Source organism: Anolis sagrei, chromosome 10 (genome assembly GCF_037176765.1).
Source record: "Anolis sagrei isolate rAnoSag1 chromosome 10, rAnoSag1.mat, whole genome shotgun sequence".
In the NCBI taxonomy this organism is placed as follows: Eukaryota; Metazoa; Chordata; class Lepidosauria; order Squamata; family Dactyloidae; genus Anolis; species Anolis sagrei.
This window is the reverse complement of record NC_090030.1, coordinates 9,994,164-10,021,707: the sequence shown is the minus strand read 5'-3', so window position 1 is coordinate 10,021,707 and position 27,544 is coordinate 9,994,164. Positions and strand designations below refer to the sequence as shown.

The following is a 27,544-nucleotide window of genomic DNA, read 5'->3' as shown; positions in this document are numbered from 1 at the left end:
TGCAATGTCTTTGGAGGGAGGGCCATTGGGAGCAATAGCTGTTTGTGGAGGCAGGAGCTTGTCTGTGTAAGTGGACACCTCAGCCACGTACACATATACATATTTTCACTTTTATTATGTGTATTATTATATTACTGACACAAAAACTCAGTATGTCACAGCAAATGAGATCTCTATGCTGGATTTTGTATCACGAAATCACAAGTCGAACCCTTCCCAAGCGTCTAGGACTGTGTGATGTATTTTCAAATGATGTGCGCAGATCAAAGTCGGGTGGCCTTTTGCAGTTGACAGATCGTGATTTTGCCAATGTTTATTGTTTCCAAATGCGGGCTGACATATTTTGGCACAACACCCAGTGTGCCAATGACCACTGGGACCACCCGTCCTGGTTGATGCCAAAACCTTTGCAGTTCGATGCTGAGGTCCTGATAACTGCTGAATTTTTTCTGTTGTTTTTCCTCAATGCAACTGTCACCTGGAATGGCGACATCAATAATCCAAACTTTTTTTCTTTTCCACAATCTAGTGTATTGTGTTCCAAACTGTTATTAAATGTATTATTAAATTAAATTGATTATTAAATTAATTATTAAATTATTATTAAATGTATTATTATTACTATTATTATGTGTATAGATAGATAATGTGTATAGATCTGTATGTGTGTGTATTTGTGTGTATACATACACATATACATACATACACACATATGTATACATGCACGCACATACATACATATGTGGTGGGAGTTACACTTAGACATGTCCTGTTCCAACTTCCAAACAAGCCCAACTCAAGAGCAAACCTACAGAATGTACTTTGTTTGTAAATTGTACTAGTTTGCACTCATGCCTTAAGGTAGAGCAAGGTGTCCGATCTGCACAAAAGGCTAGCCGATTGTTTGTTATTTAATTTGTTGTTAATGTACTTCTCCTGCCAGGAATTGGGGAGTGGTGATCTGTTGTATTCTCTCTCTTTTTTGCTTTCGAAAACCAGAATAACCTCACCGGCTTTGGGCAGCTTGCCTTGAGCAGGGCAGGGTTTGCTGCTCCACTTGAGGCAGGAAAACAGCTTGACCTGGCCTTGGATGCCCTTGTTTCCTCCTGCAGTGGATTTCATTCCAGTCCCATATTGCATGGTGCTTTATATGTGTGCATTCATGGTGAACACGTCTGGAAGAATCTGAATGCATTGGGAGTAGTGGCTGCAGGTTCACATTGTTTGTACAGTGCACTTGTACAAAGCGTTGACACCTTACTCCACTCACATCAGAGAACTGCTTGGAGCTTTGCATTGTTTACCTATGGAACTGGATTATCTCTTCCTTCTGTATATTTGTTATTTTATTACATTTGGATGCTGCCTTTCTCCCAAGGTGGCACCCAAAACAATGTAAAATATTTGCAATACAATTTTTAAACCATTAGAAGTACATAAACATTACGAAATATGGGTTGCTGAGAGTTTTCCTAGAGAACAAGCCCTATGAGGAGCGGCTTAAGGAGCTGGGCATGTTTAGCCTGAAGAAGAGAAGGCTGAGAGGAGATATGATAGCCATGTATAAATACGTGAGAGGAAACCACAGGGAGGAGGGAGCAAGCCTGTTTTCTGCTTCCTTGGAGACTAGGACACGGAACAATGGCTTCAAACTACAAGGAAGGAGATTCCATCTGAACACGAGGAAGAACTTCTGACTGTGAGAGCCGTTCAGCAGTGGAACTCTCTGCCCTGGAGTGTGGTGGAGGCTCCTTCTTTGGAAGCTTTTAAACAGAGGCTGGATGGCCATCTGTCAGGGGTGATTTGAATGCAATATTCCTGCTTCTTGGCAGAATGGGGTTGGACTAGATGGCCCATGAGGTCTCTTCCAACTCTTTGATTCTATGATTCTATGATTGTATATCCAGAAGCATTCTCTCCTGACATTTCACCCACATCTATGGCAGGCATCCACAGATATTGTGAGGTCTGTTGGAAACTAAGTAAGTGAGGTTTATATATCTGGAATATCCAAGGCCAGCTAACACCTCCCAACAAAGGATTCTCCCAGGCAGGAAGCAGCTATGCTTGGAAGCTGTGAGGCCATTCAGTGCTAACCAAGGTGGCCAATTGCAACATTCACACCTAAAACTCTAAAATTATATCAGTAAATAAAGAACAACAATAAAAAACGGGAGAATTCCAGACAAGAAACAGTTAGGACCAGCTAATTACCTCCCAACAAAGGATTCCCCCAGGCAGCAAGAAGCCAGACCTTGAAACTGCTAGGCCATTAATTCCTAATCAAGGTGGCCAATTGCAACATTCACACCTACCTCCAACAGACAAGAGTTCTTTCTCGCTCCCTGGACATTCCACAGATATATAAACCCCATTTGCCTAGTTTCCAACATACTTGGCAACCTCTGAGGATGCCTGTCATAGATGTGGGCGAAACATCAGGAGAGAATGCTTCTGGAACATAGTCAGCCCAGAAAACCCTCAGCAACCCAGTGATTCCGGCCATGAAAGCCTTCGACGATACATTATAAAATATGTTCAAAACATACACAGATTTTAAAAACAATAACATATTAATGGATGTATGTGTATACACAGGTAGATTGTACACCTTTGAGCTGTTTTTGGTTGTTTTGCTTGTAAATCACCATGTAATTGATGTTGCCGTATAAATAAATGATGATTGTTATAAAAATATAATATTCACAGATAGAGGGCTGGCTACTTACTTGGATGCCTTTAAATCGATTAGATAAATAAATAGTTGCCTATTAGATTAAATATTAGATTGATGCTTTCGAGAGTTGAGTTCAGCGATAATGTAAGGATGGCTATATATCACCTTCCGAATCAGAGACAGTTTGCCTTTTTCTATAAGTTGTGAGTGAGCACGAGGCTCACGTTGCATTCATGGGTTACTTGCACACTTCTTCAGCTGGTTAAACCTCATTCTTTGGCTGAGGCAGGTGGGGCACCGGGTCAGTTCTTTCCTGGGCCATCTCTCGCTCTCTATCTGCTCTGACTGGTTTGCAGCCTTCTTCTTTTGCTCTCTGACAAAGATTTTGCAGCCTGGTCAAATCTGAACAATATGCCATTGTTAGGTATGAATTTTGCAAAGATCTTGGTGAGTTTTTAAGAATACAGCTTAAATTTGCTTTTAAACTTGTGCCTATAGTGTTTGTATAGTGTTTAAGATAAACCACTTGGAAAGCGTATTATACCAACTGGGATATAAAAACCTTTCGTAAATAATATTAAGTAGATATTGAGTTGCTGTGAGTTTTTGGGGCTGAATGGCCATATTCCAGTAGCATTCTTTCCTGATGTTTCACATGCATCTATGACTGGTATCCTCAGAGATCTATTGGAAATTAGGCAAGTGGAGTGTCTGTCTGTCTGTCTTTCTGTCTCTATCTATCTATCTATCTATCTATCTACGAGGGTTGAATAAAAAGTAAAAATTCCTCAACAGATGGTAGTAATGGTATATAGCAGGTACTGGCTTGTTCAGTAGACTCTCCTCTACAGTTCCATTTTGGCAGGAAGCCTTAGCATTGAATGGTTGTGTTGTTAAAGTGCAAAGTATGGAACCCTGCACAGACGGTTGGTCATTGCAACTTAAACAATCTGCAGTCATTGAATTCTTGACAACAGAAGGTGTCACCCCAAAGGAGATTCATCAGAGAATGCAAGTTGTTTATGGGGATTGTGTTGATGTGAGTATTGTGCGTCGTTGGGCGAGAAAGTTTAAAGATGTTAAGGTGGGAACATCTGACTTGTGTGACAAACAAAGAGTTGGGCGTCCTGTGACAGCAACCACCGAGTTTCACAAGCAAAAGTTTGACAGATTGATTCAGGATAATCATTGTATCACTCAAAGAGACTTTCCAAGCATAATCGGCATTTCACAAGTGCGAAGTATGGAACCCTGCACAGATGGTTGCTCAATGCGACTTAATCAACGTGCAGTCATTGAATTCTTGACAGCAGAAGGTGTCACCTCAGCACCTTTAAACTTACTCGCCCAACAACGCACAGTACTTACATCAACACAATCACCATAAACAGCTTGCATTCTCTGATGAATCTCCTTTGGGGAGACACCTTCTGCTGTCAAGAATTCAATGACTGCACGTTGCTTAAGTCGCATTGACCGACTGTCTGTGCAGGGTTCCATACTTCGCACATTAACAGCACAACCGTTCAATGCTAAGGCTTCCCACCAAAATGGAATTGTAGAGAAGAGTCTACTGAACAAGTCAGTACCTGCTGCATACCAGTACTGCTATCTGTTGAGGAGTTACGAAGGTGGAGGTATTACTTTTCATTCAACCCTCGTATCTATCTATCTATCTATTAGGGCTGGGCAACCACAGAAAAAATTGTTTCTAAACTTGATTCATTTTTTGGGGGGTTTTGTGTTTCGATATTTAAAAGAATTCCGAAATTTTTCTTTAAAAAAGTTCGATATTTATGAAATTTCGTAAAATTATGAAACAATACGAAACGAATACGAATCGATTCGTTAATGGCGGACGCGACCGTGTAATACGCTAAAAAACCTCCAAATGGGACAGGGGGAACTTCTGAAGCTTCCCTCTCCCTCTGTTGTTGACTGTTGGTGTGATATTTATAATTTCTTTTCACTGATTAAACAAACAACAGCTATAAAACTTGCCCCAGACATGCGGAAATAATAACGAAACGATTTCGAAACGATTTCGAAACGAATACGAAACGAATACGAAGCAATTACGAAACGAATTGAAAAATTCGTTTTGTTTTTTAGATGCTCCTGAATGGTTCAATATCGCTTCATTATCCAAAAAAAATAATGAATTTTTAACGAATTACGAAATTACGAAACGAAACCGCCCAGCCCTACTATCTATCTATCTATCTATCTATCTATCTATCTATGGAATGTCCAGGGTTGGGGAAAGAACTCTTGTCTGTTTGAAGCAAGTATAAATATTGCAATTGGCGAACTTGATTAGCATTGAGTAGCCAGCCACTCAGAAACAGGGGAATTCCAGACAGCAAACAATCAGGTGCCAGTTAACATCTCCCAAGCAAAGGACCCTCCAGGCCACAACAGCCCAGCTACCTCTATCCAGATACCCTCACTGATTGACTTTGCAGCTTCATGGCTACTCAGTGTTATTCAAGCCTGCTAATTTCAACATTCACACTTTCTTCAAACAGTCAAGAGTTCTTTCTTCCACCCTGGACATTCCACACACACACACACACACAGATATACATATATACACACACACACACACATACACAGAGGCGGCCCTAGGTAATTTTCAACGGTAAGCAAACAGTATTTTGGCGCCCCTCCCCCCCAACCAATCACTGATATATATTTTCTATTTGTCGTGGGAGTTCTGTGTGCCATATTTGGTTCAATTCCATCATTGGTGGAGTTCAGAATGCTCTTTGATTGTAGGTGAACTATACATCCCAGTAACTACAACTCGCATTTGTCAAGGTCTATTTTCCCCCCAAGAGCACCTCAAGAGTGCCCCTGGGCAAAATCAACTATACTGCAAATGCTTACTTTGCGTAATGGGTTGAGCCGCCCCTGCACATACACATACACACACACACATACACACACATATTGGTCTGAGTCCCTCTGCAGAGGTAGAGAAGATCGGGATATAAAAGTTTTAAATAATAATAATAATAATAATAATAATACATACATACATACATACATACACATACACACACAGACCCCACTTGCCTCAATTCCAACAGACTTCTGAACAAACCTCTGAGGACACTTGCCACAGATGCAGGAGAAACGTCAGGAGAGAATGCTGTTCGAACATGGCCATACAGCCCAAAAAACTCACAGCAACACAACTAGGTGCACATTGAAAAGATACTGATTTAAGATACTGGGTTTAAGTGTGCTTGGTTTCTCTTCCAATTCTAGGGTTCTATGATTCTATTTTGTTGAATCACACATTCTGACAACTCCAGCCAGCATTCTCGCACAATATATGTGCGTGACATCCATGCAAAGGAATGCCTCTTCCTGACTTTTAATTTGAAATCCAGGTATTGCAATGCTATGGTTCTCTGGGTGCTCCTCAAGCTTGGTAAACACTTGAATATTGTCAGGGTGGAACACGATGCAAGTCTTCTGAGCGTCAGCTTTTATGTCACTTGTACTTCCGTTCGGTGTAAAAATGCTTGACTTTTCTTCAAACGGCATTTGTTTGTGTCTAAACTCTATTTGTTTTTAATAGCTGGGAGAAGCCGCTTCTCCTCCCAAAGAAGGGGGCCGGTTCCAAGCCAAACAGGGCACGATGGAGGCCGTTGACTTGTCCTTCCTTTTGGAAGCCGAGCGGGATCTCATCCTCCAAGTCCTGCAGCGGGATGAGGAACTGCGGAAAGCGGAAGAGAGGAGAGTCAGGTGGGAATGCCAGGAGGTGCTCTGTGTACTTGCCAAGGCTATGAAGCCATTCAAAGGAAAGCTAATCATGTCTTAGAGAAGTCTTGGGTGTCTTTAGTGTTTTAGATGCCGTCAACTCTAACTGGCGTAGCAAATGGTGAAGTCCAAAAGCAACTGCGGTCAACCCTCAACATTTGCTGGGGCGAAGATTGTAGGTGGGTTAACTGGAGAGATTACATTTTCTCACAATGCCATTCAAAGTGATGGTTTGTGGATGGGTGTGCCGTCACCTGCCAATCCCTGTAGAATTGTGAAGGAAGGAAGAGAAAGTTGTGGTTGTAGCCACAAAGGTGGTGTCAGTCACTGGTATTTTGGGGAGGACATCCCTGCAGGTTTGCCACGTCAAACGGCTTCTTCATTTTCCCCACTCACAACACTTTTCCTTTTGAGAAAATTTTTGCATGATTCCCAGGTATATAGGCAAATAAAATAGGTGTAAAAGTCAAACATGTACTGATAATAAATCAGTATTTTTCAAAGCTTGAATTTTCATATTGTGGAATAGATATCTGAAGCATCTTCTGCAGAGAGGAGTCCCCGGTGGCGCAATGGGTTAAACCCTTGTGCCAGCAGGACTGCTGACGGACAGATTGGTGGTTTGAATCTAGGAAGCAGGATGAGCTCCTGTCTGTCAGCTCTAGCTTCTCATGTGGAGACATGAGAGAACCCTCCCACAGGATGGTAAAACATCCAAGTGTCCCCTGGGCAACGTCCTTGCAGTTGGTCAATTCTCTCACATCAGAAGCGACTTGCAGTTTCTCAAGTTGATCCTGATATGGAAAAAATATTCTACAGAGTCTACTATAAAGTCAGCACATGTTGCTAACAGATTAGTGTAAATTGGTGGTATTCAGAATCAATTTGGGGTTGGAATCCACAGTTTAAGCAGCATTACTTTAGAGGACAAAGTAACCAACATCTAGAACTAGGATTCCTCCCTTCCTCGAATTAGGATCTCTCAGACATAATTCCCTAGAATCTACAGTCTTGATTTTATGCAACTGTAGGATATTCAGAGATGGTCCTAGGTAATTTTCAATGGTAAGCAAGCAGTATTTCCCCAACCACCAACCAATCACTGATATATATTTTCTGTTTGTCGTGGGAGTTCTGTGTGCCATATTTGGTTCAATTCCATCATAGGTGGAGTTCAGAATGCTCTTTGATTTTAGGTGAACTATACATCCCAGTAACTACAACTTGCATATGTCAAGGTCTATTTTCCCCCAAGAGCGCCTCAAGAGCACCCCTGGGCAAAATCAACTATACTGCAATTGCTTACTTTGTGTAATGGGTTGAGCTGCCCCATAGGATATTAGGAGTTGTCCTGAAATTTCCAGTCCTGGCCTTTGGAGCGAGTGCCACGTAGGCATTCTGTGCCATCTTCCCATAAGGGCTGCCCTTTATGATTTTCCCCCCTTGCAACAGGCGCCTGAAGAATGAGCTTCTGGAGATCCGCAGGAAGGGAGCCAAGCGCGGCAGCCAGCGCTACAGTGAGCGGACGTGCGCCCGCTGCCAGACCAGCATGGGACGGATCAGCCCCAAAGCCAACACGTGCCGCAGCTGCAACCACCTGGTGTGCCGTGACTGCCGCTCCTACGGCGCCAACAGCTCTTGGCGCTGCAAAGTCTGCACTAAAGAAGCGTGAGTATGGTGGCCTGGCTTGGTCCTCCCTACCGCCTTCCTTTCCCAAGTCTTGATCCCAAAGTGTTGCCTCCAGCTCTGGTCTGGGATTGTGGAGTCCCTGGTGGCATAATGGGTTAAACCCTTTGGACTGCTGACTGAAAGATTGGTGGTACAAATCCAAGGAGTGGAGTGAGGTCCCATATGTCAGCTCCAGCTTTTCATGCGGGGATATGAGAGAAACCTCCCACTGGATGATAAAACATCCGGGCATGCCCTGGGCCAAGTCTCTCAAACCAGAAGCGACTTGCAGTGTCTCTCCTGACACAAAAAGAAAAAAAAATCGGGGATTGTGAGGGTTTTTAGTCAACAACATTGGAAGTTATGGAACTACTGATTTAAAAACAAACATTGAGGATTTTAGTCCTTGGGGTTTTCATGTCCTTCATGTTAGAAAGAGTGGAATTGGTGAACCTCCCTGTCTGAAAACCAGGAATTCAGATTCAATAATGCACTTTATACAGGCTGTCCCCAAGTTACAAATGATTCCTAGTTAAAAACAAGGCTGAGACAATTGGAAGTGAAAGAAATGTACCCCTCAGAGAGGAAATTCACTCCTGGAAGAGTTATTATATAATGGGGAAAAGGGGTCTCCACTGACATTTTCTCTCCACAGGTACATTCCATAACAAGCCACATTTTTCAAAATCCAATGATCCCAGGGATGGAAAGTGAGGCGAAATCTTCTGAACAGGGGCACAGGCAGCAAAGGAAACACCGCAGGGGTGGTAACCCTTCCTTATGTGATCCAATGTTAAATAAAAATATTTTTGGCTGGTGTTACACATAATAAATGTACCTGTTCCAAACTTACAAACAAATTCAACTTAAGAATAAACCTACAGAAATTCTCTTGTTCGTAACTTGGGGACAGCCTGTATTAACTAATAAAATTGGGTTATATAAAGCACATTAGATTATAAAATTAATGTTTTAAAAAATGAAATTGCCATTCTCATTTTCTCCCTTGCTGCAGGGAGCTGAAGAAATCGACTGGCGACTGGTTCTATGACCAACGGGTGAATCGTTTTTCAAACAAGATGGGCAGTGACATCATTCGAATGTCTCTCCGGCGCAAACCACTAGGTAGGATGAATCTGCTGTGGAGGACGGCTGTGGCTATTGGTCCTCATGCAGGATATGTATATTTAATATTATAAGTCATATTCAACAGTAAGAAAGCCACTTATCATTCTTGAGTCTCTTTGAAGTTGGTGGCAAGTTACCACCTGGTGTAAGAGGCCCAGACATCTGGAATGCACTAGGTTAGGAATGGTCATTCTTGACTGCATGTCATTGCATGTTCTGGGGGATTTCTCAAGCTGTCACGGAAGTGGGTTGCTGTTGGTTTTTTGGGCTGCATGGCCATGTTCCAGTAGCATTCCCTCCTGATGTTTCTCCTGCATCTGTTGCTGCCATCTTCAGAGAACCTCTGAGAATGCTTGCCACAGATGAAGGTGAAATAATAATAATAATAATTATTATTATTATTTATTTATATCCCTCTTTTCTCCCTAAAGGGACCCAAGTTTAATAATACTAAATATTTATTTAAATATTTATTTATATCCCGCTTTTCTCCCTAAAGGGACCCAAGTTTAATAATACTAAATATTTATTTAAATATTTATTTATATCCCGCTTTTCTCCCTCAAGGGAACCAAAGCGGCTTACAACATATTAAAATCATCCAAATACATCGATAATAAGTATAAAATATAATAAAATAACAATTTAAAACAATAATATACATTCACATTCTACTACTGTAGAATGCGTCTAGATCATGGCCATACAGTCCAAAAAAATCACAGCAAGCCAGTGATTCCAGCCATGAAAGCCTTCGACAAGTGATGTCACAGAAGTGTTTTGACATTACAAGATATATATATTTTTTGCAATTTATTCCTCAGCTTCCTTTCAGCAAAAGTACTTAAGGGCTAGCAAAATTAAAATCAGAAACTTGAATAACAACAACAACAACAACAACAACAATTTATTTATATTCCGCCCTTCTCCCTGAGGGGACTCAGAATGGATTACAGCATATGAACAGACACAGACAAACATTTAGTGCCTTGTTACAATTTATTTATTTGTCGTGTCAGGGCAACCAGTCAATTATATTACATTTCTAACAGAACAAAGCAAACAAACAGACAAAATACAGAATTTGTGAGTTTGGTAGTTGATTAAATGTCCTTTGACCAGTATCTGGCCACTTGGAGTGCTTCTGGTGTTGCCGCAAGAAGGTCCTCCATTGTGCATGTGGCAGGGCTCTGGTTGCATTGCAGCAGGTGGTCAGTGGTTTGCTCCTCTCCACACTCGCATGTCGTGGATTCCACTTTGTAGCCCCATTTCTTGAGGTTGGCTCTGCATCTCGTGGTGCCAGAGCGCAGTCTGTTCAGTGCCTTCCAAGTCGCCCAGTCCTCTGTGTGCCCAGGGGGGAGTCTCTCATTTGGTATCAGCCATTGGTTAAGGTTCTGGATTTGAGCCTGCCACTTTTGGACTCTCGCTTGCTGAGGTGTTCCAGCGAGTGTCTCTGTAGATCTTAGAAAGCTATTTCTAGATTTAAGTCGTTGACATGCTGGCTGGTACCCAAACAGGGGAGATGAGCTGGAGATGTCTCTGCCTTGGTCCTTTCACTATTGGCTGCTACTTCCCGGCGGATGTCAGGTAGTGCAATACCGGCTAAGCAGTATAATTTCTCCAGTGGTGTAGGGCGCAGACACCCCGTGATAATGTGGCATGTCTCATTAAGAGCCACATCCACTGTTACAATGAAAGGCCATGTTACAATACCTTGTTACAATGAAATACCATGACACACAAATACACAGACAAAGGCAAGGGCTTCTCCTTTCATTTCCGGCTATGGAGGCGGTGCACATCTCTGACTTTTGGGGAGGTGCTCATCTGCCTTTCCAAGCTAAAGACCTTGTGTTGTCCGTAGACGCCTCCTGGTCACATGTCTGGCATGACTACATGGAGCATCTCTTTGCCTTTCCTGCCATTGATGTACTCATATTTGCATGTTTTCGAACTACTAGGTTTGCAGGAGCTAGGGCTAAAAGCAGGAGCTCACACCATCCCGCGGATTCAAACTGCCAACCTTCAGATCAGCAGTTCAGCAGCAAAAGGGTTTAACCCATTGCACCACCCGTGGAATATAAAGACGAGAGCATACAAATGAATCAAAACCACTGTTCACAATGTGCAGTGTTTAAGACACAGTTAACTTGGAGCTTTCTTTTCCTTTCAGCCAACAAAAGGGAGACAACTGGGCAAACTATACTCCAGAAGGCCCAGGGTGACCCCAAAAGCAGCCCCAAAACAGGGCAGAAGAGCCCCCAGCAGCCGCGCAAGGAACCCAGGTGACGCTTTGGGCATGGTAGGGTCTTTGGGCAGCTGGCCACTTTCGTTCCTCCAATGTGACGTCGTTCTGTTCCATTTTGGGAAAATAATTGGGCTGAACTAATATGTCTCATCAGCAGATATATTAGTGAAGGTGGAAGGGTCAAAGCACCCATTAGTTGCGGAGAGGCAACTGTATTTAGTGCTGGTCACCAAGTTCTGAAGAGTTGAAGTGATACACTGAATGCCACCCTTTCTGAGTTGATCTTGAAAGTTGTACTGACTTCAATACTTCACCATTGGCAATGGTGTTGAGTCCACCTCAGTGTATAGTATACAGGCCTCTCCTTACTATTGCCTTGCTCCTACCTTCCATCTGAGGATCTACTCCACTCTCCATAATGGTAGGGCTTGGTGTTGGCAGCCCTTCCCTTCTTTTCTTCTGCTTATCTTTTCTGGGCTCTTTTCTTCTAGTTTGGCCCCAGAACATTTGGAGATACGAGATGCAAGGAGTGACACCGAATCTACTGAGAACATGAGTCTGGATGGCTACCGCCCTGCCTCTTCTCCTACATCCGCCAGGTTAGACGTTCCAGCTTTGATGGCAAAGGGAAGGAGCCTGCTTGCAGCCTTTGGACCAGATTGTGGCACAGCTGTTTGGGAGTCAGCTGCATTAAAATCACTACTAACTGAAAGGTCATGAGTTCAAAGCCAGCACGGGTCAGAGTAAGCTTCCGACCATTTGTCTAGCTTGCTGTCAACCTGAAAGACAGTTGCATCTGTCAAGTAGGAAATTTAGGTACCGCTTATGTGAGGAGGCTAATTTAACTAATTTACAACACCATAAAACTTTCCAGCAGCATGCAAAAGAATGAGGAAGTACTCCATCTGTGTCACAAGTGGACGGTGAAGCAACAGCCCTGGTGGTCAGAATTCAAAGCATACCCTCATGAAGCTGGAAAGTTAAATAGCCTCTGCGTGTCTGTCTATATATGTTGTGTGTCTATGGCATTGAATGTTTGTCATGCATATGTACATTATGATCTGCCCTGAGTCCCCTTTGGAGTGAGAAGAGCGGAATATAAATATTGTAAATAAATAAATAAATAAATAATCTGGGGAAATGGGCCTTTTGGTGTGACCTCCACCAACTCTGGTCTTTTGTCCTGTCTTTGCAGCCCTCGCCAAGAGCGGAGGAAGGCAGCCAGTCCTTCTGTGTCCAATGCGTCCAGCCTGACCCTCCCGGTTCGCTTCAGAGAGGCCTCTCCCTCTGCTTCTGACAACGTAATGTGTACTTCTGTTTCACTAAAGTTTGCATGGATAGCATCTGCTTATTTTCTGATGTACCGTTGCCTTCGACTTTTTTTTTCATGTCAGATGTGACTTGAGAAACTGCAAGTCACTTCTGGTGTGAGAAAATTGGCTGTCTGCAAGGACACCTGGATGTTTTTGATGTTTTACCATCCTTGTGGGAGGGTTCTCTCATGTCTCCGCATGGGGAGCTGGAGCTGACAAAGGGAGCTCATCTGTGCTCTCCCTAGATTCGAACCTCCAACCTGTCAGTTTTCAGTTCTGACGGCACAAGGGCTTAATCCATTGTGCCACCGGGGGTTCCTATGTCCTCGACTGAGGTCTGAAGCAATGCATCACATCAAAACATATTTAGAAATTGCTAGTCGTCCCCTGCCACACATTGCAGATCACATAGTCTGGTGATCTGGAAAATAAAGTAACTACAACTCCCAAATGTCAAGGTCTATTTTCCCCAAACTCCATCTGTGCTCATATTTGGGCATATGGAGTATTCGTGCCATGTTTGGACCAGATCCTTCATTGTTTGAGTCCACAGTGCTCTGTGGATGTAGGTGAACTACAACTCCCAAACTCAAGGTCAATGCCCACCAAACTCTTCTGTGTGCCAAGTTTGGTTCAGTTCTATTGTTGGTGGAATTCAGAATGCTCTTTGATTGTAGGCTAGCTATAAATCCCAGCAACTACAACTCCCAAATGACAAAATCATTTTTTTTTTTTAGTGATGATCACTCCTTTGGTTAGTAGGTGTCTTATGGCGAAATTTGGTGGCAGTTAGTCCAGCAGTTTTTGAGTTATGATGTCACTCAAAACGAACAGAGCATTTATATATGTATAGATTTGAGTGAGGCGAAGTCAGTGATAGAGAAATAGATTCATTGATCATTAACAGCTATAAAAATTAGATAGAGCAGGAAGAGCTGTGTGGCACTCTTCTGAGAAGGAGTATGTCTGGAAGAGGGAAGAATCCCATTTACCAAATCACCCCAATTCTCGGAGCCCCCGGTGGTGCAATGGATTAAACCCTTGTGCCGGCAGGACTGAAGACCGACATGTCGCAGGTTTGAATCCAGGGAGAGTGCGGATGAGCTCCCTCTGTCAGCTCCAGCTACCCATACGGGGACATGAGAGAAGCCTCCCACAAGGATGGTAAAACATCGAAACATCCAGGCATCCCCTGGGCAGATGGCCAGTTCTCTCACACCAGAAGCAACTTGCAGTTTCTCAAATCGCTCCTGACCAAAACAAAACAAAACACCCCAGCTCTAAGCAAACTTGACATTTCTCAGTCTCTGTTGGTTCTGATGACAACCTATTCAGGAACTTTAAACCCTCTATGTTTTAATTATAAATACTGGGAAAAATTGAAGGAAACAACCAAAGTTGTTTCTAACTCTTATTTTATTTATTTATTTATTTATTTATCGTGTCAGGAGCGAACCAAACAGTTGTATTGCATTAAAAAACGCACACACAAAGTTTGCAAACTTGGCATTTTATTAAATGTCATTTGACCACTAGCTGGTCCCTTGGAGTGTCTCTGGTGTTATTTCAATACATCAATAAATATATACATAACATGTTACAAAATACAGAAACAATCAAAATACATCATCAGTTTAAACAGTGTACATGTTAAAGACATAATCCATAATTTTAAAACATGGGTTCACTTGCTATTTTAGCCTGTAGTCTCTTGCCGGGGTGTGTGGGTGTTGTTGCTGATTTTGCCATGATTATAAGCGTCTGTTCTGGGGCATTGGCTAATTCTTTCATAGGAAGCGCGTTTGGGCAGTCAAAGTGCAGCTTCGGCCGATGAGAACGAAACCTTATTCAAGAAGAATCCCCGGAGAACTCAGAGGCCATCCGGTAAGTTTCAGCCAGAGCAAAATTTGGAAAAATTAGGTTTTACAAGATGATGACTCCCAGGATCTTTCAGCATGTATAGCTACTGACAATGCTGTTTGGGGGATTCTGGGAATAGCGATGCTCCAAGCTAACGTTTGCAAGCTTCTAAGAGATAAGGTCCAAAACTGGTTTGTCTAGTGCAGTGTTGCATTTAGGATGCCGAGCTTTAGACTAGAGAGAAGTGGGTTCAGATCCTGACTGGTTCTGGTGTTAGGTTACCTGCTCCTTTTGCTCCTATCCTATCTTGGGGGTGTTATGAGTCCAAACCAGGCATGGGCAAACTTGGGCCCTCCAGATGTTTTGGACTTCAACTCCCACAATTCCTAACAGCCAGTAGGCTGTTAGGAATTGTGGGAGTTGAAGTCCAAAACATCTGGAGGGCCCAAGTTTGTCCTTGCCTGGTCTAAACTGTGTGCAATGGAGCATTTCAGTGACTTGTGGGTTCTGTGGCACAGACTGAACTGGAGAGAGAATTGGTCCATCTATCTCAGTACTGCCATCTCCTAACCTCCAGACACTCCTTTGCATTTCCCCCCCAGCTCTGATGACCGGGATTCATTTGACCTGGCTGTCAATGTCATTTGGCAGTAAAAGAATCCTGTAGGGATGGCAATGGGACTCTTTTCCTGAATGTCCCTTGGAGAAGCCCCTGTTTAGGATGCCATCTGGGTGCAGGAGAATCTGGTCATGCACTGAAGGAATAGATCTGAGTTTTAGCCAATGTTCTTTCCTGTTCACATGCTGGAAGTGATGTTCCTCTGATTTCCACTCCAATCTTTGTTTCAGAGTACACCAAATCAGTGATCGACCTGCGACCGGAGGAGTCCCTTAATGGAAGTGGAAATCTAGGGGACAGGAGCAAGTCAGTTCCAGGCCTCAACGTTGAAATGGTGAGCCTTGTAATAACAATAATATTAATAATAATTGAAAAGTCAATGACAGATTCCAAGTGTAGACTCTGCAAGGAAGCAGACAAAACGATGGATCCCATCCTCAGGTGCTGCAAGAAGATTGCGCAAATGGACTACAAGCAGAAGCACAACACCATTGCTCAGATGATCCAGTGGAACTTGTGCCACAAATACCATCTACCTGTGACAAAGAACTGGTGGGATCACAAGCCTGAAAAAGTTACGGAAATATAGGCATCGAATTGGGCCTTTTTTGTAAGCCGCCCTGAGTCCTCCTTCGGGGGTTGAGAAGGGTGGGGTAAAAGTACCCGAAATAAATAAATAAATAAATGAACACGTCAAGCTACTCTGGGACTTCTAAATTCAGACTGACAGAGTTTTGGAGCACAAGACTCCTGACCTCACAATCGTGGGAAAAATAAGTATGGACCGTCGATGTTGCAATCCCAGGCGACAGCAAGATTGACGAGAAGCAACTGGAGAAGCTGACACGATATGAGGATTTAAAGAGGGAACTGCAAAGACTCTGGCACAAACCAGTAAACGTGGTCCCAGTGGTGATCGGCACACTTGGTGCAGTGCCTAAAGACCTTGGCCTGCACTTAAACACAATCGGCTCTGACAAAATTACCACCTGCCAGCTGCAAAAGGCCACCCTACTTGGATCTGCATGCATTATTCACCAATACATCACAGAGTCCTAGACTCTTGGGAAGTATCTTACAAAAGCAAGCATAGGGATCTCGTTTGCTGTGTACTAGTCTTGTAATGTATCAAATAATACAGTAATAATAATTTTATTTCTTATCCACCTTTCCTTGAGGCTCAAGGCAGGTTACAACATAGCCAAAAACACATAATTATATAAAACGCACTCTTTTACACTCGTTACTCTACTCCCCCTGCTTTCCCTTTCTAATTCAATCCCATTTTAACAAATTTATTTTTTAATCAAGTTTTATCGTGTTCCAATTTATTTTAGTAAATATTACAGAAGTTTTATTGAAGCAATGAGCTCCCGGTGGCGCAGTGGGTTAAACCCCTGTGCTGCCAGGACTGAAGACCGACAGGTCACAGGTTCGAATCCTGGGAGAGGCGGATGAGCTCCCTTTATCAGCTCCAGCTCCTCATGCAGGGACATGAGAGAAGCCTCCCACAAGGATGATAAAAACATCAAATCATCTGGGCATCCCCTGGGCAACGTCCTTGCAGACGGCTAATTCTCTCACACCAGAAGTGACTTACAGTTTCTCAAGTCACTCTTGACACGACAAAAAAAAAGTCTAGCAATTATTGTCTATTTGTGTATTATTGTTTTTGTCTTTTATTGTTGATATAGTCAGCAGACTAATCAGTAAACAGATCTGAAGTATAAAATACACATAACATAACTTATTGCTACAAAATAAATATGTTAAAATACACTGTGTGTACTAATCTTGTTGTGCATCAAATAATAATAATAATGCTTAAAATAATTTATTTATTTATTTATTTACTTTACTTATATACCGCTGTTCTCAGCCCGAGGGCGACTCACAGCGGTTCACAACAACAAGAATAGAAAAAATTCAATACCACAATATTAAAAACAATTAACAACTCAGCACATCACACAATTAATAAGCAATTACTACAATAACTTCACTGTCGTCTCATCCACAAGAACGTAATCCAGATTCGTCAACCATTATTCCATTCCTATATTCATCACTGGTCATTGCACTAATTATTCGAATGCCTGCTTAAACAGCCAGGTCTTCACTTTTTTACGGAATACCATTAAGGATGGTGCTAGCCTAATGTCCGAGGGAAGGGCGTTCTACAGCCGAGGGGCCACCACCGAGAAGGCCCTATCTCTCGTCCCCGCCAGCCGTACTTGAGAAGCAGGTGGGATCGAGAGCAGGGCCTCCCCGGAAGATCTCAAAGTCCTGGTGGGTTCATAGGCAGAGATGCGGTCAGATAGGTAGCTTGGGCCGGAACCGTTTAGGGCTTTAAAGGCCAACGCCAGCACTTTGAATTGAGCCCGGTAGCAAATCGGTAGTCAGTGGAGTTGGCGCAGCAGGGGGGTTGTATGCTCCCTGCGCTCCGCTCCTGTTAGAATCATGGCTGCCGAGCGTTGGACTAGTTGGAGCTTCTGAGCCGTCTTCAAGGGCAACCCCACGTAGAGAGCGTTGCAGTAGTCTAGGCGGGATGTAACCAGAGCGTGGGCTACCGTGGCCAAGTCAGACTTCTCAAGGTACATAAGGCACATCTCCTATAAGCTACTTAGGGCAAGTGTTTTTTTAAGGGAAATGATTGGCTGAATCCTGGGATTAAGTCAAGGCCTTTCCAACGCTCTGCACTTCAATGGCCAATGTGTTTACGTCATGCTATAGTACTCTTCTGTGTGCCTTTTCTCAGGAGGAGGAAGAGGAGGATGAAGACATCGATAGCTTGGTGGAGATCCACCGGAGGAGGACGGCCAGAAGCAGCATGCGCAGTGGCACATCCTCGGTGAGTGCTCTTCTTGATATCTGTAATTGAGAAGAAGAATGGGGAGGATGGGTGATGCAGAACATGGATAGCGTATAGGGTTCACTTTTGTCTTTAAGTTTACCAGTGGTATGAAGAGTAAACATACACTAGTGATTACGAACAAAAACGCCCAAGTATGTACTTAGCCAGGAAGGCTGTGCTCATAACCAGAACTAAGTCAACAATCCCTTTTATACATACTCCTCCTTTCCAACTAGTTTCTTTCTCAGGAATCTTTTTGCAGAAGATTTTTTATTTAGTTGTTCCTATTATTAGACAACTGGGATGCTGAAGCTCTTGCTAACACATTTTGTTTCTGGAAAAGCATCTTCTAATCACATGAAATAGATCCAAGATGTATTGTCGAAGGCTTTCGTGGCTGGAATCACTCAGTTCTTGTGGGGTTTTTTTCGGGCTATATGGCCATGTTCTAGAGGCATTTCTCCTGACGTTTCGCCTGCATCTATGGCAAGCATCCTCAGAGGTGAGGTCTGCTGGAGCTGGGAAAAAAGGGGTTTATATATCTGTGGAATGACCAGGGTGAGACAGAGGGCTTTTGTCAGTTGGGCTAGGTGTGAATCTTTCAACTGACCACCTTGATTAGCATACAATGGGCTGACTGTGCCTGGAGCAAACTCTTCTTGAAAGGTGATTAGATGTCCCTGCCTGTTTTTCTCTCTGCTGTTTTTGCTGTTGCAATTTTAGAATTTTTTAATACTGTTAGCCACTTGATATTGACTTGATATTATATTATATGTTAAAGTTTTTAAATGTTTTATTGTGTTGTTGGCATTGAGTTGTTGCCTTGTTGACCACCCTGAGTCACCTGCGGGCTGAGAGGGGCAGTATAGAAATATAGTAAGTAAGTAAGTAAGTAAATATATAAACCCCATTTTGCTAGTTTCCAACAGACCTCACAACTCTGAGGATGCCTGCCATAGATGCAGGCGAAACATCAGGAGAGAATGCTTCTGGAACATGGCCAGACAGCCCGGAAAACTAATAGTGGGTTGTTGTGAGTTTTCCGGGCTGTCTGGCCATGTTCCAGAAGCATTCTCTCCTAATGTTTCGCCTGCATCTATTGTACACATCCTCAGAGATTGTGAGGTCTGTTGGAAACTAGCAAAATGGGGTTTATATATTTATTTACTTACTTACTATATTTCTATACTGCCCCTCTCAGCCCACAGGCAACTCGGGGTGGTCAACAAGGCAACAACTCAATGCCAACAACAGCATAAAAAAATTAAAAACTTTGACATATAATATAATATTATAGCATATTATATATCTGTGGAATGTCCAGGGTGGGAGAAACAACTCTTGTCTGTTGGAGGTAGGTGTGAATGTTTCAATTGGCCACCTTGATTAGCATTGTTACATCTCTGAATAGACTACTGCAACACACTCTACGTGGGGATGCCCTTGAAGACTGTTCGGAAACTTCAACTGGTCCAGCGAGCGGCAGCCAGATTGCTCACCGGAGTGACATATAGGGAACACACCCCCCCCCCCTGTTGTGTCAGCTCCACTGGCTGCCGGTTCAGTTCCGAGCACAATTCAAGGTGCTGGTTTTGACCTACACAACCCTTTACGGTTCCGGTCCAGCGTATCTGTCCGAACGTATCTCCCTCTACGTCCCATCCCAGAATTTGAGATCATCCGGGGAGGCTCTGCTCTCGACCCCACCGCTATCACAAGTGAGGCTGGTGGGGACGAGGAGCAGGGCCTTCTCAGTGGTGGCCCCTCACCTGTGGAACTCACTCCCGGGGGAAATCAGGGCATCAACATCCCTCCTCTCCTTCAGGAGGAAGGTAAAGACATGTTTGTGGGACCAGGGCTTTGGGCAATCTGACAACTAGATATGGACAACCAGATGGATAGGACTGAAAGGACTGACATTTGTGGAACTGGAATTTGAACTATGAGATTGCGAAACGCTGACCGTCAATGAGGAGAAATGGTTTGTATTGGTTTTACTGCTTTTATTGGTTTTATGGTTGTTTTTGCCTTACAATAATTATTGTTTTCTGTTAATTGATGTTATTGCTAGAATTGCTGTTTTCTGTTAACTGATGTTATTTGTCTTATTGCTGTTATGTGGTGCGGGCATCGAATTGTGCCTTGCTTTTGTAAGCCACCCTGAGTCCCCTCCGGGGTGAGAAGGGCGGGGTAAAAGCAACTGAAATAAATAAATAAATAATTTGAATGGCCTAGCAGTTTCAAAGTCTGGCTTCTTACTGCCCAGTGGAATCCTTTGTTGGGAGGTGATTAGCTGGCCCTGATTGTTTCTTGTCTGGAGCTCCCCTGCTTTTTGAGTACATGTTTGACAAGAAATGTCTTCTCCATGTAGCTCTCCAGGCGCTGGCTTGCAACTCCCATGTTCCCTTGTTGTTTCCTAGGGCTGAGGGTAGTTGCAGTATTAGATGTTATAAAGGACGTTCTTCCTCTTTGCAGCAAGTGATGTATGGCATTCTTTTGTATTTCCAATTTCCTCAGAGCACTTTGGGAAGCATGGTTAGTCTTTATAGCGAGGCGGGTGATTTTGGCAACGTCTGTGTCACAGGAGAGATTGCCTTCAGCTTGAGCTATGAGGAGAAGACCCAGACCTTGTTCATCCATGTGAAGGACTGCCGCCGCTTGGCATATGCCGACGACGCCAAGAAACGCTCCAACCCGTGAGTGCCTGCTGGGCAGCATATCGTTCATTGTCATCCAGTGCGAGAGAAGATGTGGGGCTTGGTGGGTTAATTTTTTTTGCCCTGATTTGAGTACAACGGCAAGTATAGATTTGCCATCTGTTCAAGTCCATAGTCAGTTTGGTCCTGGTCCTTGAATAGCTTTCAGCATGATGTCTGAATTGATAAGCTGTTCTGTCTCTCCTTTTGATAGTAGTGCCTGGAAAACTTGCTGGAAATGCTAGTTTTTGGATTGGGGGGGGGGGGGGGGGTTTACTGTAAAAAGTAACTTTTCCAAGCATGTTCACCTGGGGCTGGAAACTTTTTGCCATCTTCTTTCCTAATGTTGTTTTTCTTCACGTATTCTCAACTTTGAGGAAAAGAGCAATAATAATAATAGACTATATTATTATTAATAATAATATATTAATAATAAATAAATAATAGACTCTGGCACAAGCCAGTCAAGGTGGTTCCAGTGGTGATTGGCACACTGGGTGCAGTGCCTAAAGACCTTGGCCTGCACTTAAACACAATCGGCGCTGACAAAATTATCATGTCAGCTGCAAAAGGCCACCTTACTGGGATCTGCACGCATTATTCGCCGATACATCACACAGTCGTAGACACTTGGGAAATGTCCGACATGTGATCCAATACAACAGCCAGCAGAGTGATCTCTTCTGATGTGGACTCATCTTGTTGTGTTTCAAATGATGATGATGATGATGATGAAGGAACTTGTGCCAAAAATACCATTTGCCTGTGACAAAGAACTGATGGGACCATAAGCCTGAAAATGTTACAGAAAATGAACTATTCTGGGACATCCAAATTCAGAGTTTTGGAGCACAAGGATCGTCAGTGTTGCAATCTCAGGCAATAGCAGAATTGATGAGAAGCAACTAGAAAACCTTAGACAATACAAGGATTTAAACTGCAAAGAGTCTGGCACAAGCTGGTAAAAGTGGTCCCAGTAGTGATGGGCACACTGGGTGCAGTGCCTAAAGACCTTGGCCTGCACTTAAAAACAATCAGCACTGACAAAATCATCATCTGTCAGCTGCAAAAGGCCACTATGCTTGGATCTGTACACATTATTTGCTGATACATCACACAGTCCTAGACACTTGGGAAGTGTCCAACGTGTGATCCAATACAACAACCAGCATAGGGATCTTATTTGCTGTGTGCTCATCTTGTTGTGTATCAAATAATACAGTAATAATATTTTTATTTCTTTCCTGTCTCTTCTTGTGGCTCGAGGCAGGTTATAACATAGACAAAAACACATAATTATATAAATCCACTCTTTCACACTCATCGCTCCACTCCCCCTCCTTTCACCTTCTAATTTATTTTAGTTAACTATTACAGGAGTTTTAGCGTAGCAATTAGTGTCTATTTGTGTATTTTTGTCTTTGTCTTTTATTGTTGATATAGTCAGCGGACTAATCAGTAAACAGATCTTAAGTATAAAATACACATAATAAAACTTATTGCTACGAAATAAATACGTTAAAATACACTGAATAAAAATTAAAATATAGTGGACACAAGACGCAAGCTGAAAACCCAGGTTTGCCTTAAGAGTTGCCATAAGTAAAAAAGTGAATTAAAGGTACACAATGGGAATATTTTACCTTCCCTACTGTTCCGTTAGAGAGAAAGAAACAGAAAAGGGAAGGAATGTAAAAAGCAAACAAACGCCAGGTGGCATCTCTGAAGGAAATCACATTAGGAGAGAAGATGGGAAAAGTCTCGGAGCAAGAACAAGCAAGCTGTATTTCTGTAAAAGCAGGGAAGGAAGCGGAAAGGAGGAGCCAAAAGAAGCAACGTGGCCTCAGTGTCTTAGGTTGCATGAGTCCCTGTCTGTCTCTGGGTGGTGATGGAAACTGTATGGATTCCTCCCCCCAACTTACCCAGAGAGGGCTTTCATGCCCCACTTTGCAACAAACCTGTGTAGTAAATAAACATGAACAAGCAGTGTAGTAAATAAACATGAAAGACAACAGGACTTGTCCAGAGTCGTCTTATGCATAATAATAATAATAATAATAATAATAATAATAATAATAATAATTTATTTGTACCCCGCTACCATCTCCCCAAGGGACTCGGTGCGGCTTACATGAGGCTGAGCCCACAATACAACAATAAACAATAGCAACAGTAATACAAAACAATAAATAAACTCATAAGCAGAAAATAAGCAATAAACATTAACAATAACACGACGCATTTAAAAACCTATGGCTGGGCCAAATGTAATAATTATTTTTTTAAAAAATAATGCTGGGCATGACAAGGTGACATATAACTAGGATAGAAGTTTTGGAGAGGGATGAAATGTGCAGACAGACCTAGATCACTAGTAAAGTGCGTTTAGGGACATATTGCTGGGAGTTTCCTTATTCTGGAAAGGCACACTGAAACAACCACGTTTTCAGGCTCCTCCTAAAGACTGCCAGAGTTGGGGCATGCTTAATGTCCTTGGGGAGTGAGTTCCAGAGTCGAGGGGCCACCACCGAGAAGGCTCTCTCCCTCATCCCCACCAATCGCGCTTGCGATGGTGGTGGGAGCGTGAGCAGGGTCTCCCCAGATGATCGAAGAGATCGTGTGTGTTCATACACAGAGATGTGGTCATGCAGGTAGGTGGGTCCCAAACCATTTAAGGCTTTGTATGTAAGCACCTGCACCTTGAATTGGGTCCAGTAAATGAATGGCAGCTAACGGAGCTCCTTAAACAGAAGGGTTGACTGCTCCCTGTAAGGTTAACAACCTGGCCGCCGCTCGTTGAACCAATTGAAATTTCCGGGCCATTTTCAAGGGTAGCCCCACGTAGAGTGCATTGCAGTAGTCCAATCTGAAGGTGACTAAGGCATGGACCACCCTGGCCAGATCCGCCTTCACGGGGTACGGTCGCCGTTGGCGCACAAGTGTCAATTGTGCAAAAGCCCTCCCGGCCACTGCCGACGCCTGAGCTTCAAGCGTAAGTGATGAGTCCAGGAGGACACCCAAACTGTGGACCTGTGACTTCACGGGGAGTGCAACCCCATCCAACACAGGTTGCCACCCTGGTTTATGATCTACCAGGAGAACCTCTGTCTTGTCGGGATTAATCTTCAGCCTGTTCCTCCTCATCCAGACAGCCACAGCGGCCAGGCACTCGTCCAGCACCCGAGGGGCTTCCTTGGAATTAGGTGGAAAAGAGTAGTAGAGTTTCGTGTCATCTGCGTAAAGATGGCACCCAACTCCAAAAGTCCGGATGACCTCTCCCAGTGGTTTCATGTAGATGTTAAAAAGCATGGGAGACAGAATGGAACCTTGCGGGACCCCACAGGTCAAAGGCCAGGGGTCCGAGCAAGTGTCTCCCAGTTTATGCATGTCATGGCTTTGCAAGGATTTGAATTTGCTGTCCTCAGTCCACTGTATCTCACTGTGTGTGACTGAAATGCAAAGTGCAAACTTTTTGTCTTCTGCAGGTATGTGAAGACGTACCTTCTCCCAGACAAATCCCGCCAGGGGAAGCACAAGACCACCATCAAGCGCAACACAGTCAATCCCCTGTACCACGAACTGCTCAAGGTACTTGTCTGTGTGTGTGTTGTATGCATGCCAGGAATGACCAAGGCATATGTGTTGGGTATCCTATACCTCTCTGGTGCGCAGCCTCATCCAGATTAAAGTTAATATTCTTGCTTTGATGTCTTTGAAGTAACATCAAGTCAGTTAGGAATACATCAGGTTGTGCTCCCATGTGGAAAAGGCTGTCCCACGTTGCTTCTTGCAAGGCTTGTGTATCAATTGGGAATAGCTTTTTTTTTGGTAGCAATATGCAGACTGAACCCTTGCTTCTAAGCATTTTGATAATGTCATCACCAGGGGGCAGAACTCTCTGCAAATCAACAAGATATGTTGCGTAGAAAGGTCTCATGAGTATATAAATGTAGTTCCTTTTCCAATCCCCAGGCAAAACCATTGTCACAATTTTCCTCTCCATCGGGAGTGGCTTGTTTGGAAATCTGATATGTCTGAATCTCCCTGGAGACAGTTGCAACAAGGGATAGTTTGTGACAATATAGCAGTGTATTGTCGAAGGCTTTCATGGCCAGGATCACTGGGTTGTTGTAGGTTTTTCCGGGCTATATGGCCATGTTCTGGAGGCAATTTTTCTCCTGACGTTTCGCCTGCATCTGTGGCAAGCATCCTCAGAGGTAGTGAGGTCAGTATAGCAGTGGTTCCCAACCTGTGATTCGTGGACCACCAGTGGTCTGCAAAAACAAAAATATGGTCCATGGCCTCACCATTACTACAGTTGCCTCAAAACCAAGTGGCAACGAGAACGGCTGGTCTTGGAAAACCCTCTTATAGTACCAAGGCAATGGGTATGTTGGGAGGGGAAAGGCTGATACCCGTGAAAGATTACTACTACCACATCAGCTCTAGATGATTCAATAATATTAAATATGGCTTTCTGTGGGCGAGCAGGTGGCAACTACTGGATGGCATGTATTCTGTAGCAGAAATTAGAGCTGATGTGATCAATCCAATGCAATTTTCTGAATGAGCACCCCAAATAACCAAACTGCATCTAAAGTTGACCCAAAACTGATTCATAACCCGTTTGGTACTAATGTTGGAGAGTGGTCCCTGGTCAGTTGGTCCCTGGTTAAAAAAAAGTTGGGAATCAACCTAGAAAAACACACCTCCGCTATGAGATTTTTCAGTACCTAAACTGGAAACAAGGAAGCCTGGTCATGTGGTAGATGTTAATGATAAAGACTCACTCCTCAGCATGGCACTCTTTTCCTTTGCTGTGTTTGTGATGTCAAAGTCAGGGAAAAGGAGCCTCCTATTTTCTATTTATTTATTTATTTACTATATTTATATACCGCTTTTCTCAGCCCTCGGGCGACTCAAAGCGGTTAACAGTAGCAAAATTCAATGCTCAAACATCATAAAATGGTTACAAACAAAACAGTAGCATAATAAACAATCATAATACATCAATAAAACATCTCATTCGTGTCTCATAGTTTATATCAAGATCCAGTCTCATCATCCAATTGTCCATTTTACACTGCCTTTTCAAATGCCTGCTCAAACAACCAGGTCTTCACTTTCCTCCGAAATGCTAACAGGGAGGGGGCTGATCTAATATCTGTAGGATTTTCTTCTCTGTTTGGAGGTAAGGGATGAGAAGCTGTTTAAAACATGATAATCTGCTGCATTGAACCAAGCAGCACTTTTCAGCCAAGGAAGATTTGTCATTGAGAGCCTGTGCTTTCTATGCTTTGGTGAGGAAAAGGACTACATTCTTGGGAATTAGATTTTATCTTTGGTTGTATATCATACAGCAGCAGCACCAAACATTACTGGAGTGCCATGGCTAAGGACTTCTTTCTCCTCTTACCACCTTACAGTATGAGATCAACAAGTCCATTTTGCTGGCCAGGATCTTGCAGTTCTCCGTCTGGCATCATGATCGCTTTGGTCGGAACACATTCTTGGGTGAAGCAGAGGTCCCAATGGACTCCTGGAACATGGAGAGCCCCTTGGAGGAGACCCTCCCTCTGCATGGCAAGGTGTGTACTATGCCTGCTGTTTGGAGTTAGGTCCATAGCTCTCTTCCAACTGATTCTTTTTCAATATTGTTGTGTACACTTTCTCTTGGGTGCCATAAGTAAACCTTGCATAAACTGGGTTGGTTGTGTTGAGGAAACGCTCATATTCATTCCATACCTGTTGCTCTCCGGTACATGTTGTTCTCTTTTCTAGCACATGGTGGATTTGGCTGCCTCTTCTCAATACAAAGGCGAGTTGGTGGTTTCTTTGAAGTTCATTCCACCTGCCAAGCAGGCCATTGCAGGAAGTGGGAGGAAAAGTGAGTATTCATCAGCCATGGGTGTTGTAGCTCCCCATTTTTCTCCTTAAATCTGTTGCACCCCAGCCAGAGTTCACCTTGCCCTTAACACCAACCAGGAATCCAAAAGTAGTACTACTGTAAAACAGTTTATTGGAAAAAGCACATTTAAAAGGGGAAATCACCAATAGAAGTAAGAAAGGCAAAATCCAACAGGTAATAAGAAAAAGGAGTCAAAATGGGTTAAACCCTTGTGCCGGCGGGACTGAAGTCCTGCGGGCTGATATGGGCGGGATATAAGTGATGTAAATAATAAATAAATAAATAAATAAATAAAAAGCCCAACCAAACTGGTGAGGAGTAAAACACTTCAAAGGCAATAATCCAAATAATCCAAAAGCTATAGGGAAACAAGAGTCATAACATGAGCATAGATCCAGGAAAAGAAGAATCAAAACATGAGCATGAATCCAAAACCAAGGCTATAAGAACTTCTTAAAACATGAATCAGAACTCCCAAGATCTTAGACTTTTTTTTAATGTCAGGAGTGACTTGAGAAACTGCAAGTCACTTCTGCTGTGAGAGAATTGGCCATCTGCAAGGGCGTTGCCCAGGGGACACCCTGATGTTTTGATGTTTTACCATCCTTGTGGGAGGCTTCTCTCATGTCTCTGCTTGAGGAACTGGAGCTGATAGAGGGAGCTCATCCACGATCTCCCCGGATCCGAACCTCCGACCTGTCAGTCTTCAGTCCTGCCAGCACAAGGGTTTAACCCATTGTGCCACTGGGGGCTCCTAAGATCTTAGACTAAAACCATGAACTGAAACAGGACTTGAGATGCT

At 43.3% G+C, this 27,544-nt stretch overlaps 1 protein-coding gene across 1 annotated transcript in view; it reads left to right on the top strand.

Annotated features, from left to right (window-relative positions):
- Window positions 1-27,544, top strand: part of SYTL4 (synaptotagmin like 4) — a 41,560-nt gene that overhangs the window by 7,209 nt on the left and 6,807 nt on the right. The window contains exons 2-14 of the mRNA XM_060756379.2: window positions 6,267-6,433; window positions 7,901-8,116; window positions 9,132-9,241; window positions 11,418-11,529; window positions 11,984-12,091; window positions 12,688-12,793; window positions 14,599-14,689; window positions 15,515-15,618; window positions 18,043-18,135; window positions 20,656-20,834; window positions 24,320-24,422; window positions 26,261-26,422; window positions 26,616-26,721. Of these exons, the coding sequence (XP_060612362.2) occupies window positions 6,327-6,433; window positions 7,901-8,116; window positions 9,132-9,241; window positions 11,418-11,529; window positions 11,984-12,091; window positions 12,688-12,793; window positions 14,599-14,689; window positions 15,515-15,618; window positions 18,043-18,135; window positions 20,656-20,834; window positions 24,320-24,422; window positions 26,261-26,422; window positions 26,616-26,721 (1,597 nt within the window). The 5' untranslated portion in view covers window positions 6,267-6,326. The remainder of the gene's footprint in view (window positions 1-6,266; window positions 6,434-7,900; window positions 8,117-9,131; window positions 9,242-11,417; window positions 11,530-11,983; window positions 12,092-12,687; window positions 12,794-14,598; window positions 14,690-15,514; window positions 15,619-18,042; window positions 18,136-20,655; window positions 20,835-24,319; window positions 24,423-26,260; window positions 26,423-26,615; window positions 26,722-27,544) is intronic.